We start from the raw sequence: 17,004 nt of genomic DNA on the forward strand, positions 1-17,004 counted from the left end.
CATCCTTTGTCTCAGCCCTTCACTGGAGGAAGTTTGCATTCTGTGCTGCAGGGCAGTGTCATTGAGAATAAACCTTGTTAGGCTGCTGTGTATCCCCTGCTGTGCTGGTTGTAGCATTAGCGCCATTCTGACTTAGCTGTCCTGGAAGCTGATGAAGGCTGCCCAGGTGGTCACTGGTCCCCAGCCCAGCAGAATTGGCTTCTGTCTTCAAGGCTTTCAGGACTAAGATGCAAGTGGCACTTGAAACCTTTCTTCCTTCTGTGCTGCGGAACGAAACGCTTATCCATGTTTTCATCATGGCTGCTGGCTTATCTCCTCTAGCTGTTCCTTGCCCACCTTCCTCTCATCTTCTTCATTCTTCTGTGCACTGTTGCAAAGCTTACACAGTAAATAACATGCTACTCTCTCAAATTGAGACAAACATTTATTTCCGTATATAGTTACCTGATAGATTCCTTTGTTTTAATATTTTTAATATCTAGATCTTCAGCTCTTTCTCTGTTGCTGTGCTTAGAGGCCACTTTCTAATGCCCAGAGAAGGATTTTGTCTTGTTTTAGGTTGAGGATTTCTGGGTCTAAGGGCCCATCCAGAAGGGTTCTCGAGGGTTCTGTGAATCTCATTTTCTAAGTAGGTTAAACCTTACATAAAAAATATAGCTTTAATAGCCTGAGACTGTTAGATTCTAGATCATTTAAGGCCCCCAGTAACATCTGTGTTTTTCCCTCTCTTTAGCACGAGTCTGCTTTGCCCTGGGATGACCATAGACCACAAGTTACCTGGCGTGGCGATGGGCAGTTTTTTGCTGTGAGTGTTGTTTGTCCAGAAACAGGTATGGAAATAAGTTGCAGTTAAATAAAACTTTTAAAAAATCTTCCTTAGTTCAGGGAGTTTTTCTTTCTTTTGCTCCGAGGGTTTACTTTCATTGCACATGATCTAACAATGTGCTGCTTTAGGTGCTAAATGCATAAAGAACTAAGCATTAGAAGAGTTCTTTGAGGCTGTTTGGTCCAGCCTCCTACATATTAGGTACAACTTTTTAGCAAGATTAATCTAGTTGGCTTTGTAAAACCTTGATAGTTTTTATTAACAAGGAAGACGTTTGGAAGTTCTGACTTGGCGGCATTTATCACAGTGCTCCAAGTTTTGTCGTTGTCATTTCTTCCCCCTCTTTCTGCTGCACAGGGGCTCGAAAGGTCAGAGTGTGGAGCCGGGAGTTCGCTTTACAGTCAACCAGTGAGCCCGTGGCGGGACTGGGACCTGCTCTGGCTTGGAAGTGAGTGGGAGAAGGAGTCTCGTAACTTCCTCCCCAGAGAGAGCGAGGGTAGGGGTGGTGGTACCTATTGAATGTAGGCATTTATAAGTCACAAGAGCATAATTACTTGTTCTCATTTGACTATAAGCCTGGATCTTTCTTAGTTTTCTGAAGTCTGAATGTGGTTTGAGTAGTAGATTCTGAGCTTCACAGACCTCATCATTGCAAAGCGCACACGTTTGGTTGCTGTAGGCAGGGCCTAGGGAATCCACTGTGTAAAACAGAAGGAGGTGCTCAGAAGGGAAGTCGCAGTCTGCAAAGTTCGGTGGGGCAGTGGCGCTTTGGGGAAGACTAGGAAAGGGACTTCCATTCTCTGCACAAGCTCCCACACGAAGGGGACCTGTTCGCTGAAGAATGGGCAGGCTGCATTTGGGCCCAATTCACCTGTTGACCCAGTACCCTTTTGCAGGTCACACCTTCTTGTCATATGTGGCTGTCCTGATTATAGTTAGAAGAAATAGCTTCTGTCTCAGAAGCATCTGTTATAGGCAAAACCTAGGTCTCTAGGTTTTAAACATCTGTTTCCCACCATTGTTTGAGTGGCAGTTGGATGATAGTGCAAAGAGAGAGATGTATTTAAATTAAAATTCTAGAGACAGATAAAAACAGGATGCAGCGATCAAGCTTTTTTCAGTAGATTGAGAAGTCTTTAAGACTGCTTACCTGAGCATTACTGAATACATGGAATATTACTGAAGACATAATTGAAGGAGAAGTAGGTTGTGGCATTATTGGACATTATACTGGGAATGGTTTAAATAGTTTACTGGTATTTTTCGAAAGTCAGCCAAGTGCAGTCTAAATCTGATGCTTTGTGGGCAAATAGAATCTTTGTGTGGACAAATCAGGAAAAGGCACTGCCTCCTCTGGGTAGATCGAGTCCCACACTAGGGTGACTGCTTGCCAGGAAATGCAGAATTTAAAACTTCCTTGGGTGGAGGCTTCTTGTTTTTGTAGAGAAAAATTGTTTCTTTGAATTTCATCTTGTTCTTCACCAGCTGGGTGAACTTTTGGATGTTCTGACACTGGGCTTTTGCTTTTAGGCCTTCAGGCAGTTTGATTGCATCTACGCAAGATAAACCCAATCAGCAGGATGTTGTGTTTTTTGAGAAAAATGGACTTATCCATGGACAGTTTACACTTCCTTTCTTCAAAGATGAGGTTAAGGTAGGTGCCTTAGTTCTTTCACCATCAAATTTAGAGGACTGTCCACAGTTGTAGAGAAAGTTTGTGTCTGATATGGGTGTGTAAACAGAAGCCCCAGAATAGTTAGTAACAAAAGCAGTGGCTTCCTATGACTGAATTTGTTTTTTGCAAAACAGAAGTTGTTTTTCTTAAGGAGGTTTTGCAGAGGGAAAAAATGGCATTCTTTCCTCACACTAGATAAAACACAGAAAAGAAATAGAAATGCTAGTTTTTATTGTTTATTTTGACAAAAGCGTAATTCTTCCAGTGATAAAGATACTTGTCACTTACAACATTTAATCCTTAAGAAGGTTGTGTACCATTTGGATCTTTGTGGGATCAGAAACAAATCATGATTATTTTTAATTATGTAAAAAAATTAAATATAATAAAAATTGTGAGAAGAGTTTAATGAACTCCTATGTGCCTATTACTTACTTTCATCAGATATATACCAGCATTTTTCAAAATTATTGTCATCTGTTATTTACTCTCTGGCCTACATACACACACACAGACACACACTTTGTAAAAATTTCCTAGGATTTTCATTCTAGAAATCTTATTTTCAATATTCTTTTCTCTAACAGTTAAGAACATTTTTCGTTATGTAACCACAATTCCATTATCGCACCTTACAAAATTAGTAATAATTTATTAATATTATCTAATACCTAGTTTGTAATCAAATTTCCCTGATTGTCTAAAAATATCACCTTGCATTTGGTTAAGTATTTAAACATAATGCATTTTTTAAAATGTCCTCTACATGTGATGACAGATATGCTTAATAACTCCATAGGTTAATAATTTACAGCTAGGGATCGACTCCATTGTGGAATTATTTGACTTGTGAGAGTAGGAAATGTAGCTTTTGTAAAGATTTTGAGATAAATATATAGTTAAAGGCTAATGACAGGTCTTTTTTCCCTATTAGGTTAATGGCCTTTTCTGGAATGCAGACTCCACTGTGCTTGCAGTTTGGTTGGAAGAACTTCAGAGGGAAGAAAATTCATCTCTGAAAACCTATGGTAAGACAGCACCGATATCTTGGCTTCTGCCCCATAGAGTGAAGTTGAAAGTAGTAGTTTCCTTTGTCCCTTCCACTTAGTCCTGAAATGGATCAAAGACACCTGAGCAGGCAGGTAGAGATGAGGGAGTGGTTACGGAATTTTCATGGGATGATTTCAGTTATGTATCAGGCAGAGTTCCCTAGAGAAATAGAATCAGGGTAGGCTGGCTGATTGGAAAATTAGTGAAGAGTTGATGTTGCAGTCTTGAGTCCAGAATCTGAGATAAGACAGGCCCACAGTCTGGAAACTCGGACAGGATTCTGTGCTACAGTCTTGGGGCAAAATTCCTTTTCCTCTGGGAAGCCTCAGGTTTTGCCCTTAAGGTAATAAACTCTTTGGATGAGATCTCTCCACATTATGGAGGCTAATCTGCTGTACTTAAAGTCAGCTGATTTGAAAGTTTAATCACATCTGCACAATACCTTCCCAGCAACATCTAGACTAGTGTTCCATCAAACAACTAGACACCATAGCCTAGCCAAGTTGACGTATCAAATAACCAAGTCATTATTGCTTTTTCTTCATGGATGATATTACTGTAGCAAATCAGAATGTTAGCCAAAGGAATACTGTGGAAGTGAAAGAGGAATGAGGTTAGATATAAGAAAGAATCTTACAGATTTTAAATGGTAAATCAAATTGTAAATATTATTTTCAGTATATATGTAAAATGTGAAAACATTAGAAAATAAAGATGGGAAGAAAAAAGTTCTTCCATAATTCTATCACTCAATAATAGTCATTATTAAAATTTTCTTGTCTTCCTAGGTTTTATGTATATGTCTCAGTATAGCTATGATCTCATTTTTGTTAAATATGTAAGTATGATACCTATAGGTTTATAGCTTGCTTTTACAATGTATCTCAAACTATTTCCATTTCAGATATGTGTATCATTTTAAATTGCTATATATTGCTTTATGCTACTGTTTATTAAATCCTATTTTGTTACACATTTAAAGTTTTGTAATTTTTCACTGTCATCAATAGCAGTATGCTGAACATTTTTTTCCATAAATCTTTTCATTTATTTTCTGAGTGGCTTTCAAAGCGTTTAATCACTAGAACTTTAGCAGAAATGTTATTTGGAAGTTCATTCATTCATTCATCACAATAGTTCTCGACCCTGGCTGCACCTTTAGGAAAAAATTGCTATCCAGGCCTCATCTCAGAGTTGCTTTCAGTGTGTTATAGTGGAGACTAGCATTACAGGCTTACATCAAGAAACAAGAAAAAAGCCAAATAAATAACCTAACTCTACACCTAAAGCAATTAGAGAAGGAAGAAATGAAGAACCCCAGGGTTAGCAGAAGGAAAGAAATCTTAAAAATTAAGGCAGAAATAAATGCAATAGAAACTAAAGAGACCATAGCAAAAATCAACAAAGCTAAAAGCTGGTTTTTTGAAAAAATAAACAAAATTGACAAACCATTAGCAAGACTCATTAAGAAACAAAGAGAGAAGAACCAAATTAACAAAATTAGAAATGAAAATGGAGAGATCACAACAGACAACACTGAAATACAAAGGATCATAAGAGACTACTACCAGCAGCTCTATGCCAATAAAATGGACAACTTGGATGAAATGGACAAATTCTTAGAAAAGTATAACTTTCCAAAACTGAACCAGGAAGAAATAGAAGATCTTAACAGACCCATCACAGGCAAGGAAATTGAAACTGTAATCAAAAATCTTCCAGCAAACAAAAGCCCAGGACCAGATGGCTTCACAGCTGAATTCTACCAAAAATTTAGAGAAGAGCTAAGACCTACCTTACTCAAACTCTTCCAGAAAATTGCAGAAGAAGGTAAACTTCCAAACTCATTCTATGAGGCCACCATCACCCTAATTCCAAAATCAGACAAAGATGCCACAAAAAAAGAAAACTACAGGCCAATATCACTGATGAACATAGATGCAAAAATCCTTAACAAAATTCTAGCGAACAGAATCCAACAACATATTAAAAAAATCATACACCACGACCAAGTGGGCTTTATCCCAGGAATGCAAGGATTCTTCAATATCTGCAAATCAATCAATGTAATACACCACATTAACAAATTGAAAGATAAAAACCATATGATTATCTCAATAGATGCAGAGAAAGCCTTTGACAAAATTCAACACTCATTTATGATTAAAACTCTCCAAAAAGCAGGAATAGAAGGAACATACCTCAACATAATAAAAGCTATATATGACAAACCCACAGCAAGCATCACCCTCAATGGTGAAAAATTGAAAGCATTTCCCCTGAAATCAGGAACAAGACAAGGGTGCCCACTCTCACCACTACTGTTCAACATAGTGTTGGAAGTTTTGGCCACAGCAATCAGAGCAGAAAAAGAAGTAAAAGGAATCCAGATAGGAAAAGAAGAAGTGAAACTCTCACTGTTTGCAGATGACATGATCCTCTACATAGAAAACCCTAAAGACTCTACCAGAAAATTACTAGAACTAATCAATGAATATAGTAAAGTTGCAGGATATAAAATTAACACACAGAAATCCCTTGCATTCCTATATACAAACAATGAAAAAACAGAAAGAGAAATTAAGGAAACAATACCATTCACCATTGCAACAAAAAGAATAAAATACTTAGGAGTATATCTACCTAAAGAAACAAAAGACCTATACATAGAAAACTATAAAACACTGATGAAAGAAATCAAAGAGGACACAAACAGATGGAGAAACATACCGTGTTCATGGATTGGAAGAATCAATATTGTCAAAATGGCTATTCTACCCAAAGCAATCTATAGATTCAATGCAATCCCTATCAAGCTACCAACGGTATTTTTCACAGAACTAGACCAAAGAATTTCACAATTTGTATGGAAATACAAAAAACCTCGAATAGCCAAAGTAATCTTGAGAAAGAAGAATGGAACTGGAGGAATCAACCTGCCTGACTTCAGACTCTACTACAAAGCCACAGTCATCAAGACAGTGTGGTACTGGCACAAAGACAGAAATATAGATCAATGGAACAGAATAGAAAGCCCAGAGATAAATCCACGAACCTATGGACACCTTATCTATATGTCGATATTTAATTTTATTAAAAAGAGCTTCCAGGTGATTTGTTTTAAAGGTGCAGCCAGAGTGGAGAACCACTGATTCACCAGGTGTTCATGGCTGGCCCTGTGATATGCTCATAGGGCAAGTGTTAGTGCAAGGAGAGCCGCAATACCTGTCCTCACAGAGCGTGAGTGTGTGATCTAACTTAACCCAGAGCTCGGTGGAAGTGTTTATAATAACCTGGTTCAAGAACTAGGTTGGATTTGCTGTGATTGCTGAGTGAAGAGTTAGTGATCAGGGAGATGCTTAAAGAAAAGAAATTCCTTAATACAATTAAAATATTCATTTATGTATGATGGTGGTGGTGGTTTAGTCGCTAAGTCATGTCCAGTTCTTGCGACCCCGTGGACTGCAGCCCGCCAGGCTCCTCTGTCCATGGGATTCTCCAGGCAAGAATACTGGAGTGGGTCGCCATTTCCTTCTCCAGGGGATCTTCCTGACTGAGGAATCGAACCCAGGTCTCCTGCATTGCAGGCAGATTCTTTACCGACTGAGCTATCATTTATGACAGCTCTCATCTGTTTAATAAAAAGCTGGCTGTGACGTGATTAGGTCTTTTTTTTCCCCCAGCTTTATTGAGATCTAATTGACATGTAACTAGTACATTCAGGAGATATAATGTGATGATTTGATACATGCATATACACTGAAGTGTTTACCGCAGTAGGTTGATTAACTCAATCTTCACTTAATAGAATTATCATTTTTTGTTGTTGTTATGGTGAGGCCATCTGAAGTCTACTCTCGTAGCAGCTTTCAAGTATACAGTACAGTAGTGTTAACTGTAGTCACCACACTACATTAGATCCCTGGGACTTGTAACTGAAGGTTTATGCTCTTTGACCAGCTGCTTCCTGCTTCCTGCACCCTGCAGGTTTAGGTCTTGTTCTTTTAAGAGATGTTGCAAAGGGTAATTGCATATAATCGCCCGTGGATTTAACTGTATGCAAAACAGCTAGAAGAAAATAATAAACATCTTAAGCATAATGCAGTGTAATGATGCTAGTCTAGTGCTCTTGGGTTGGGTATGTTAATCTAATGGCCAAATTTTCTTTCTAAGTCTTTATGAAAAAACAGCTCACTAAGGCCCTGTCCTATGTTGGTAGCTTTCCATCCTAACGATCATAAAGTGTGAAGGTAGAGGCAAAAATGAACGTGTGTGCTTCTGGCCTTACTGATGCTTAACATCTTTTTTTTTTTTTCCCATTCTCTCCCATAGAGCTCTTTATTTTTTTATTTTTTCATTTATTAGTTGGAGGCTAATTACTTGACATTATTGTAGTGGCTTTTGCCATACACTGACATGAATCAGCCATGGATTTACATGTGTTCCCCATCTGAACCTCCCTCCCACCTCCCTCCCCATCCCATCCCTCTGGGTCATCCCAGTGCTTAACATTTTATCCTCATGAAAAGCTACACTTTTCAGGTTTTTTTATGTTCACTTCGCTGGTCTTTTAATATTTATTTTTATTTATTTGACTCTGCCAAGTCTTGGTTGTGGCATGTGGCCTCTAGTTCTTGGACCAGGCATCAAACTCGGGCTCCCTGCATTGGGAGCACAGAGTCTTAGCCACTCGGCCTCCAGGGAAGTCCTGCTTTAACAGTTATTGTTAATATTATTATCTTAACAAAGAGGCTGAGCAGAAAGGGTCATTTGAAAAAGAAAAGTGCATCCCCATCCCTCTCTAGCAAATGGTGCGAAGTCTGGTCCTCTGCCCTCTGCCTCTGATGGCCTTCGTTTCATTTTCCCCTGCAGTTCAGCTCTGGACTGTTGGAAACTATCACTGGTATCTCAAGCAAAGTCTGCCCTTCGACACCTGTGGGAAGAGCAAGATTGCGTCTCTGATGTGGGACCCGGTAACCCCATACCGGCTGCATGTTCTCTGTCAAGGCTGGCATTACCTCTGCTATGACTGGCGCTGGACGACTGACCGGAGCGCGGGAGATAACTTGAGTGACATGGCAAATGTGGCTGTTATTGATGGAAGTAAGGAGCTGAAAAGTGTCTGTGGGCCCGGGAGGGTCTGAGCCGGGGCCTGCAGATGTGGTGGTTTGACTGGAACTGGGGGGTTTTTGTTCAGTTGATTATTCTGGTGGTTCGCTTTGTTTTTACTTGTGCTTCTGGTTTGGATTCAGTGGGAACACCCTTCGGTGAGGCGTGTACTCCCCTAAGAACCATGGTCTCTCCTCTCCACACGCCTCCCCCAACTCCCTGTTGAGCTGCAACCATGACCTTTACATGTTTACTTGTCGGGACTTTGAAGACATTGACATTTCTGACCTTGGGTCAAGAGGAAGACTGCAGTAGGCTTGTGGCATTGCTGTGTCAGCCCTGTTTTCGTCCCCTGACATAGACCTACCTTGACCCCTGCACCACTCTGCTACGTTGTTTTGGTTTTTGATAAATGCTTGTTAATTATATACCTTTCCAGTATGTTCAGTTCAGGTCATGACATCTGTCTAGTTCAAGGATGGGATTGGTGTTTTTTAATTAGGTTGAGGGTGTTCGTTTACTGAGGGGGAAGAAACTGGGGAAAGCCATAATCCCCTGAATAGACAGTTCATTTATTGCTGATGACATAAAGGAAAGCTTGCTCCTAAGATTGTAATGTGAGTTGGTGTGCCGATTTATGTTCTATGTAGTAGTCACGATACTGATCTTTCAGTCACACGTTCTGTATAGAGGACTTAAGCAGATACGCCTTGCTACCAGATCCGTGCGCAGGGAAGTGCATTAAGGATTTTGGTTTAGTCTGGCTTGGTTGCAGGCCCAGGTTTGAAGCCAGAACTCTGAGCTTTTGGCCTGCTTGCCCTAGCCCCTGGCACCTGACTCTCCAACCCCAGAGATGGGCCTGCCCGAGGCCCGGAGGTAGCCAGGCCTGTCGTCAAGGGCTGATAGTAGTCAGATACAGACAGGGCCCAGTTTCTTGCTTTTCTCCCCTACAATGTGTTCAAGCTTATTCATCATAAAAGCACCAACAATGACTTTTAAAAATGGCTCTGTTTTACAAATTGAACATCCGTGCGTCTAACCCTCCTTCTCTCTTGCTCTCAGACAGGGTGTTGGTGACAGTCTTCCGGCAGAGTGTGGTTCCACCTCCCATGTGCACCTACCGACTGCAGCTCCCACACTTTGTAAATCAGATCATGTTCTCGGCACACCCTGAAAAGAGTAACGACCTCGCTGTCCTAGACGCCAGTAACCAGATTTCTGTCTATAAATGTGGTATGTTCAGAAGCTGTTATCAGGATGTTATGAATCACATCCCTCCTACACAAACATCAATTATAGTTTGGTGTTGCCTTCACTCTAGGTTTTCCAAAAATTTTGACATTTATAATTAATATCAGTATTATTGTGCTGTTTAATTGACCTGTAGGGTTTGGGGGGACAGAGATTCAATCCTACTCTGGCTAAGGAGAACAATTCCTTTTGCTTTATTGAAATTGAAGGGTCAGTTTTTTAAGAATAGTACTCAGCTCTAGAAATTAACGTAGTGTCCCATTACATCCTTCACATGTTTTACAGTTTTCTTTACCATTGCACACATTTTCAGTTGCTCTCACAGCTTTCCTAGGAGCTGTGTCAGAGTGGGGTTTTCCAGGTATATAGATGAGGGAACAGAATGCCAGAGGGTTTGAAGTTGGCTTGAGCAAAAAGGGGCGAGAACCTCAACTTAGGTGTTTACGTTTCTAACCGGGTTGTCCTTCCACAGTCCACTGCTGTCTCTTTCTAGTTGCTTTCCTCATGTGCTGGAAAAACTTGGAGTTGGTGAATTCTATGGTTGTGCCATGAGTTCTACTGGCGCATGACTGTGGTAACCTTGTTTTCAAATAAGTGTTGAATTCTCAGCCTGAAAGGTGCAGAAATTGAGGAAAGAATTTGAGATGTGGTTATTTTCTAGATTACTTTATTTGTGAAGTGGCTTACCTTTTAGAACCCCATTAACATGCAGGACCTCATGTCGTTAATATCAGGAAAAATGTTTGTAGTTTACTATGACAATATTTGCTTTTTTTTTTTTCCCTAGGTGATAGTCCAAGCGTAGACTCTACGGTGAAACTGGGAGCTGTGGGTGGAAATGGATTTAAAATTTCCCTTAGAACGCCTCATCTGAACAAAAGATACAAGTAGGTAGTTCTTAGTTATCTTGGACCTCTGGAAACAGGAGCAGCCAGCCTCTGTCCTAAACTCAGCCAACCATTACTGTCTTATCCTGTGCCTGTTGCTCAGTGGAACAAGAAATAGATACAACACCTGGGCCCTGGTGTTTCACCTTGGTTGGGGAAGTCAGTTATCTGAACGTCATGTATGCTGATAGGTGGTGATGGAGTGTAAGCCTTAAACTGACTTAGAAACCATTCCCCCAACATCCCTTGGGGAGTTTTCTCCAGGGAAAACCCCATGGGAAAGATGGAGATGAAGATGATGGAGCAGAGTGCATTTGCTTTCACAAATGAGGAGTCATACATTGCTAACGTGTGGCTGACTTAACATAGTGTCTGCTCGATCTCATCCTACAGTGCAGAACTTTTGGTTGCTGTGTTTTGAGGTTCTTGGGTTGGAAACCAGGAGGCATGTTTCCACTGAAACTATACTATAAACAGTTGGATATAGTAATTATGAGTTCATTTCTGTGAAAATCCTGAATTTGATTCTATTCTATTTAATACATCCGTGTTCTTAACTACTGTACTACTTTGTCTCTCGGGAGCATTTATTCCTAAATTAATGGGGAATAATGAACAAATAACTGAATTTAATATATAATTCTTAAATATGTGCATTATATTTAATAAATGAATATGTTTCCAACCTCTGTATGATTTGGGAACTGACCGTACAATGCTTAGTAGTTTATCAAAGAACATGTACATGGATTGTTTCATTTCACGGACTGGAAAGAGAGGACAGATTTAAGACAAACTAGAAAGTGTGAGGCAGTTGAGAATGTGGTTTAATTTTGTAAAATTGTGAGGAGGATAGCTCTAAGTCATTTAGAGAAGATTTCGTGAAGGGCATGAATAAATTTACCTTTTTAAATTTTTTTATTTACTAATTTTTTAAACTTTTTATCTTGTACTGGAGTGCAGCTGACTAACATGTTGTGATAGTTTGAGGAGAACAGTGAGGGGTCTCAGCCACACATGTGCATGTATTCAATGAGTACTTACCTTGAACCTTGAAAAAGAGATAGGTTGAGGATGGCCAGAGAAGTATGGAGACTCTTGGGCGTGGCGGGGAGAAGAGGGCCAGGGAGAACCAGAGGCGTGGACGCGCCTGCGTGGGGCTGCGCTGCGGTGGAGTGACTTGAGTCCAGGAAGAGCCGACTGAGTGGGAAGATCAGGCTGGTAACCCAGCGTCTCCAGTGAGCACCCAGATCTGCTGCTTGAGCTGAATGGCAGGAAGTAGCCGTCATGAGTTCCCATTTGAAGTAGCAAAAACAAGGCCCTCCACCAGTGTTTAAATGCTACAGGAGGAAGGCATTAGAGACAGAAATCGTCTGTTAAGCTAAGTAGTCATTTTGCTGTGAGACGCTTAGGAAGGGATGGATTCCCTGAGACCTCGATACCTGCTGACTGTTTGGATGCTGGTGAGCGGTGAAAAACTGCTGGACTTTATTCGTTAGGGCCTAGTACAGTCAGTTTTTCTTGTGTAATTAGTTTCTTGAAGTGGTTTCTTCAGATCTAAAAATCTCAGAGTGTAAGAAACTTAATTTTAAGTAGCAGAAAACATATTCTTAAGCCAGGTAAGCATTATTATTTTTGGATTTTCTAGTATTGGACGTTACCTTAGGTTTTGTCCCTCCAAATAATGAGGATTTGACTGTGTAGAAAGCATTGCATTCTCCATTCAGGACAACTTCAGTGACGTGAAGGTTTTATTCATGCTTTGGAAATTCTTCAATATTTAAAACAGAATTCAGATTGAGGACAGTGAAGCTGAAGAAGTAAACCCACTGAAGTTCAGCCTTCTCACCTGGGTTCAGGAAGACGTTTTCCTGGCCGTGAGCCACAGTCAGTCCGGCCCCCAGTCTGTCATTCACCATCTGACTGTGGCCCCTTCTGAGACGGACGACGAGCAGGGACAGCTCAAAATCAGGTATCAGAACAGTTCCCTGTATTCCGTGTGCTCATAAGCACATAGATACAGGCTTTTGTCCTTTGTGAGCATTGGAGTTTTGTTTTGTGGTTTTTTTTTTTTGCATTCAGAGGGCAGGGTTGAGGGGTGATTGCTTCTTTTTGTACACACACATTAAGTCTGATTTTTAGCTCTGTCAAAATATAAACTAAAATGCACCAGAAAGGGGTAAAAAATAACACAGATGCCAGTAGATGAGGCAAAATGTTTTTAAGGTATATTAAAACTTTTAATTCAACTTATACTTACCTTCTAGAAAGTAATTGTTAGCTTAGGAGAATTAGCAACTCATCAATTATAAGATCTCTACATTTGCACTTCATTCTGATATTCTTGTTATTGTTCAGTGACTCAGTTATGTCCGACTCTTTGCGACCCCATGGACTGCAGCATGCCCTTCCCTGTCCTTCACCATCTCTCGGAGCTTGCTCAAACTCACATCCATTGAGTTGGTGATCTGATCCAACCATCTCATCCTCTGTCATCCCTTTGTCCTCCCACCTTCGATCTTTCCCAGCATCAGGGTCTTTTCCAGTGAGTCGGCTCTTTGCATCAGGTGGCCGAAGCATGAGTCCTTCTAGTGAATATTCAGGGTTAAAGTTATTTTGATGTAGTGACTTCAAAATACTTCTTCTAGCCTCCTCTTCTATAATTTTGTTTGGCACTTGACTGCGTGTACTACTAGAAAGTCTCCTCTGTTTTTGTTTGCTAAAGTTTCACAGCTCCTTGACCCTGAGTTTCATTTTGATTCCTCACTGCATCTTTGTCACCTAACAGGTCTCATTAATGAATGCTCTCTTCTGTATTGCGAGCCCTACTGTTCAGCAGAATTGTCTGGGAAGCTCTGAGAAATCCTCAGGTTTCCAGTGTCAAAACTCAGCACCTTAGGTATACACTGATAATAATCCCTAGATTCACATGTAATTAAAGGTTCACTGATTAGCTTTAAATCCTGAAAACCGTTGTTGCAAAATTAGGAACCTTTCTTTACTGTACTCGTGAAACATACTCCAGTGCTGTTATTACCTTCTAATCTTTGAGTAATAATGCTTCATATTTTAAAAAAATTTTTGTGAATATGTCTAGATGCAGAATATGTTCTAACTACGTGCATACTTAACAAGGGCTCCCTTTAGAAAACAGAGCAATTGACATTAGAAATGCCTAAATTATGCATATATCTACTATACAAAACCTGAAATTTTTTATCATTATCTTGTGAACGGTAAATGCCATTATCTCATTTGCTGTAAAGGAAGTGAAAAGTCATTTAAAATACATTTCTGCTGCTTTGTCTTCTGTTTCTCAAAAAAGGCTATTTCATTCATATAAAATATTAACGTGTTTGATAAATATAAAGTCCCACAATCAGCTTATAGCTCTTCATAGTTAACATTTACTATAACTTATGCTTTGTAAAACGTACTCTTTTAAGTGCTGTTCCCTATGTTAACTCACTTATTTTTCATAACACATCTCTGACATGTACTGTTATCAATTTACAGCTGAGGCACAGCAGTTTCAGTAACTTACTGAGATAATGGAGGTGGAGCCGGGATCCAGGCCCAGCAGTGCACCTCCAGAGTCCATTCCCTTGACTTCACAGATAATTTATCCTCTTCAAATTTGTGGCTTTTTTTTTTTTGGTAGATTGGTTAAAAGCTCTGAATATATGTTAGCATTGGCACTGCTTGCTTTTATTGCTACCTCCACTTCCTTTCACACATGTCTACTTTTGGTTCATTGACTCAGAAAAAAATATAACAGCATTAACAGTTTCCCTTCTTCCCATTAATGAGGCCCACAGATTTCTAGGGGTATGTACAGTAGCCATAGAGATACTGAATATGCTCACTTTCCTACAGATTGACTGCTTTATTTAATGCAGTTTGTATTGGGTTGGCCAAAAAGTTCATTCAGGTTTTGGGCACAAGGGTATAGAAAAACCTGAATGAACTTTTTGGCCAACCCAATATTGGCAGATAAATATTGACACCACATTGTCTACTGAAGGCAGCAAATTGTAATTCACAATAAGTTGCATAAGTTGCTGCCAGAATAGGACTGATGACTTCACACGTGACTTACTGACATTGTGAAAAATATGTCACATTGACAGGTCATTGCATTACCTGGGCTTGTGCTTGCAGTAGTTTATCTGTTAGTGTGTGTATAAACATATGTGTGTTAGTATGTATATAAACATGTTTATTATGTTTATATTGTATTGAACGAGGCAGTGCAGCACCAGAGGGAAATTGCTTCTTTTTCTGTTTTGCAAAATCAGTGAATTGTCACTACTTTTGAGAAAAATGGTCTATTCATGTTTTCTTCATCTCCTTTTTTTTTTCCTCACTCTTCTCAGTTCATCGGTGACAGTGGATGGGGTCATAATCAGTCTGTGTTGCAACCCCAAGACCAAGTCAGTAGCCCTGCAGGTGGCTGGTGGCCAGATATTTAAGTACCTTTGGGGTGAGTATCAGAATGTTGGGAAAGCATGTTTATGACTTACATACATATTTAAATCTTGAGAAAGTATACTTGGGAGTGTTTTACAAGTGCCACATTGATTATTAGGTCTTTTAACTACCCTGGAAATCCTTAATCTGTAGAGTAGAATCAGCATGTGTGTTCTACCTGTATTTTCTCTTGCAATAAACTGGATTTTTCTCATGAGTTTCCAAAACACATTTGGAGAATGACTTAAATTGCACGTTAAGTGCTTTAGCAAGCACTGATGGGAGGGTGTTTTGCAAAGAGCAGATCAGCTTTTGGTGAACCTCATCTGCCAAACCTGCAGAGTCGCCCTGTCTGGCGGTTGAACCATGGAAGAACTCTGGTGGCTCTCCTGTTCGGTTTCCATACCTGTGCACGCAGACTGAATTGGCCATGATTGGAGGAGAGGTAAGTGAACATAAGGCAGAAAAATTGACCTCATGGAGCAGTGACCCAGGAGCTGACAGCATTAAGTAGAAAGAGCGTGTGCTTTGAAAGTGGACCTGAGCATCCAGTAAATCTCAAGGCAACAATGAGAAGTTCGTCGCTTTCCTGAACCTCAGCTTATCAGTTTATGAAATAGGTTTAAGAGGTTGCCTCGCATGTGTCAATAGTAGTTAGTTGATTCCTTTCCTTGGAGGTATAAACTCAAAAATAGAAAAAATGCAGTTGGCAGAGTTATCCCCAGTTGTATAGAACATTCAAAACAGAACACGTACAGAACTAACAAAATTAGTCTCATTAGTAACTTTTGGGGACAACAGAAATGTAATCTTGAAATGGGTATTGAGTAAATTATTAGTCATCAAATATTAGAATTGCCTGTAATTGTGCAGGAGGTAGGATGCAGTGGTTACAGAACAAAACTGCCAACTAGTTCCTGCCCTTCTGGAAGTTTTAATCTAGCAATATGGGTATGGCCATCCCCTCTTGATAGGAGAGTGAAGTCAGTGAGCAGGGTGTAGAGGTAGAGCACCAAGAGGATTGATGGAGGCTAATTAGAGGATGGTAGCTGTGAGGATGCAGAGGCCAACTTCTGGTGGTCTGGGAAACTCTCTAGGAGGTGGTGGTATATGTGCTGAGATGTGGAGAAAAAGAAAGCTCTATCTCTGAGAAAGGGAGAATTTTTCAGGGAGGAAGAACTGTGCATATTGTAAATAAACTTAGAGCTCAGCTTATTCAAGGAACCTAATGGAAGCAATGACTAGACGCAGAGGAGTATGCATTTACTAACTTAACAAAGACTGAGAAATTGATGATATTAATCAGGGAGTAATGTGATGTGCTTCATGGTTGGAAAGGTTATTCTGGCTGCCCAGTGGGAGTATGTTGAAAGGGACGAGAGTGGAAGTGACTGTTGGAGTGGAGGCAGTGAGGGGTGAAAGGTGATATGTTTGAGATGTGTAGGAGACAGAAATGTCAAGGCTTCCGAGGAATCGGATGGCATCATAGATCACTTTGCCCTGGACCTTAGGCATCTTGAGTCCTGATTACAAGGACTTAAATGTGAAATCATAGGACAGTAGAACCATATAACAAAAAAAAAATTTGGTTTCACTAGTTTGGTTAGTTGCCAAGTTGTGTTTGACTCTTGTTTGGTTAGAATTGTTGGTAATTTCATATTTTATTTTTTTGCAGGAATGTATCCTTGGTTTGACTGACAGATGTCGCTTTTTCATCAATGACGCTGAGGTATCAT

The 17,004-nt window shown here is 40.0% G+C and overlaps 1 protein-coding gene across 1 annotated transcript in view; it reads left to right on the forward strand.

Moving 5' to 3' along the window:
• ELP1 (elongator acetyltransferase complex subunit 1) overlaps window positions 1-17,004 on the forward strand; it is a 62,554-nt gene that overhangs the window by 15,114 nt on the left and 30,436 nt on the right. Inside the window, exons 7-17 of the mRNA XM_043927570.1 lie at window positions 734-830; window positions 1,184-1,274; window positions 2,357-2,480; window positions 3,436-3,529; window positions 8,424-8,654; window positions 9,723-9,893; window positions 10,699-10,798; window positions 12,588-12,770; window positions 15,175-15,281; window positions 15,610-15,713; window positions 16,944-16,997. Coding sequence (XP_043783505.1) covers window positions 734-830; window positions 1,184-1,274; window positions 2,357-2,480; window positions 3,436-3,529; window positions 8,424-8,654; window positions 9,723-9,893; window positions 10,699-10,798; window positions 12,588-12,770; window positions 15,175-15,281; window positions 15,610-15,713; window positions 16,944-16,997 — 1,356 coding nt within the window. The remainder of the gene's footprint in view (window positions 1-733; window positions 831-1,183; window positions 1,275-2,356; window positions 2,481-3,435; window positions 3,530-8,423; window positions 8,655-9,722; window positions 9,894-10,698; window positions 10,799-12,587; window positions 12,771-15,174; window positions 15,282-15,609; window positions 15,714-16,943; window positions 16,998-17,004) is intronic.

Source organism: Cervus elaphus, chromosome 16 (genome assembly GCF_910594005.1).
Source record: "Cervus elaphus chromosome 16, mCerEla1.1, whole genome shotgun sequence".
In the NCBI taxonomy this organism is placed as follows: domain Eukaryota; kingdom Metazoa; phylum Chordata; class Mammalia; order Artiodactyla; family Cervidae; genus Cervus; species Cervus elaphus.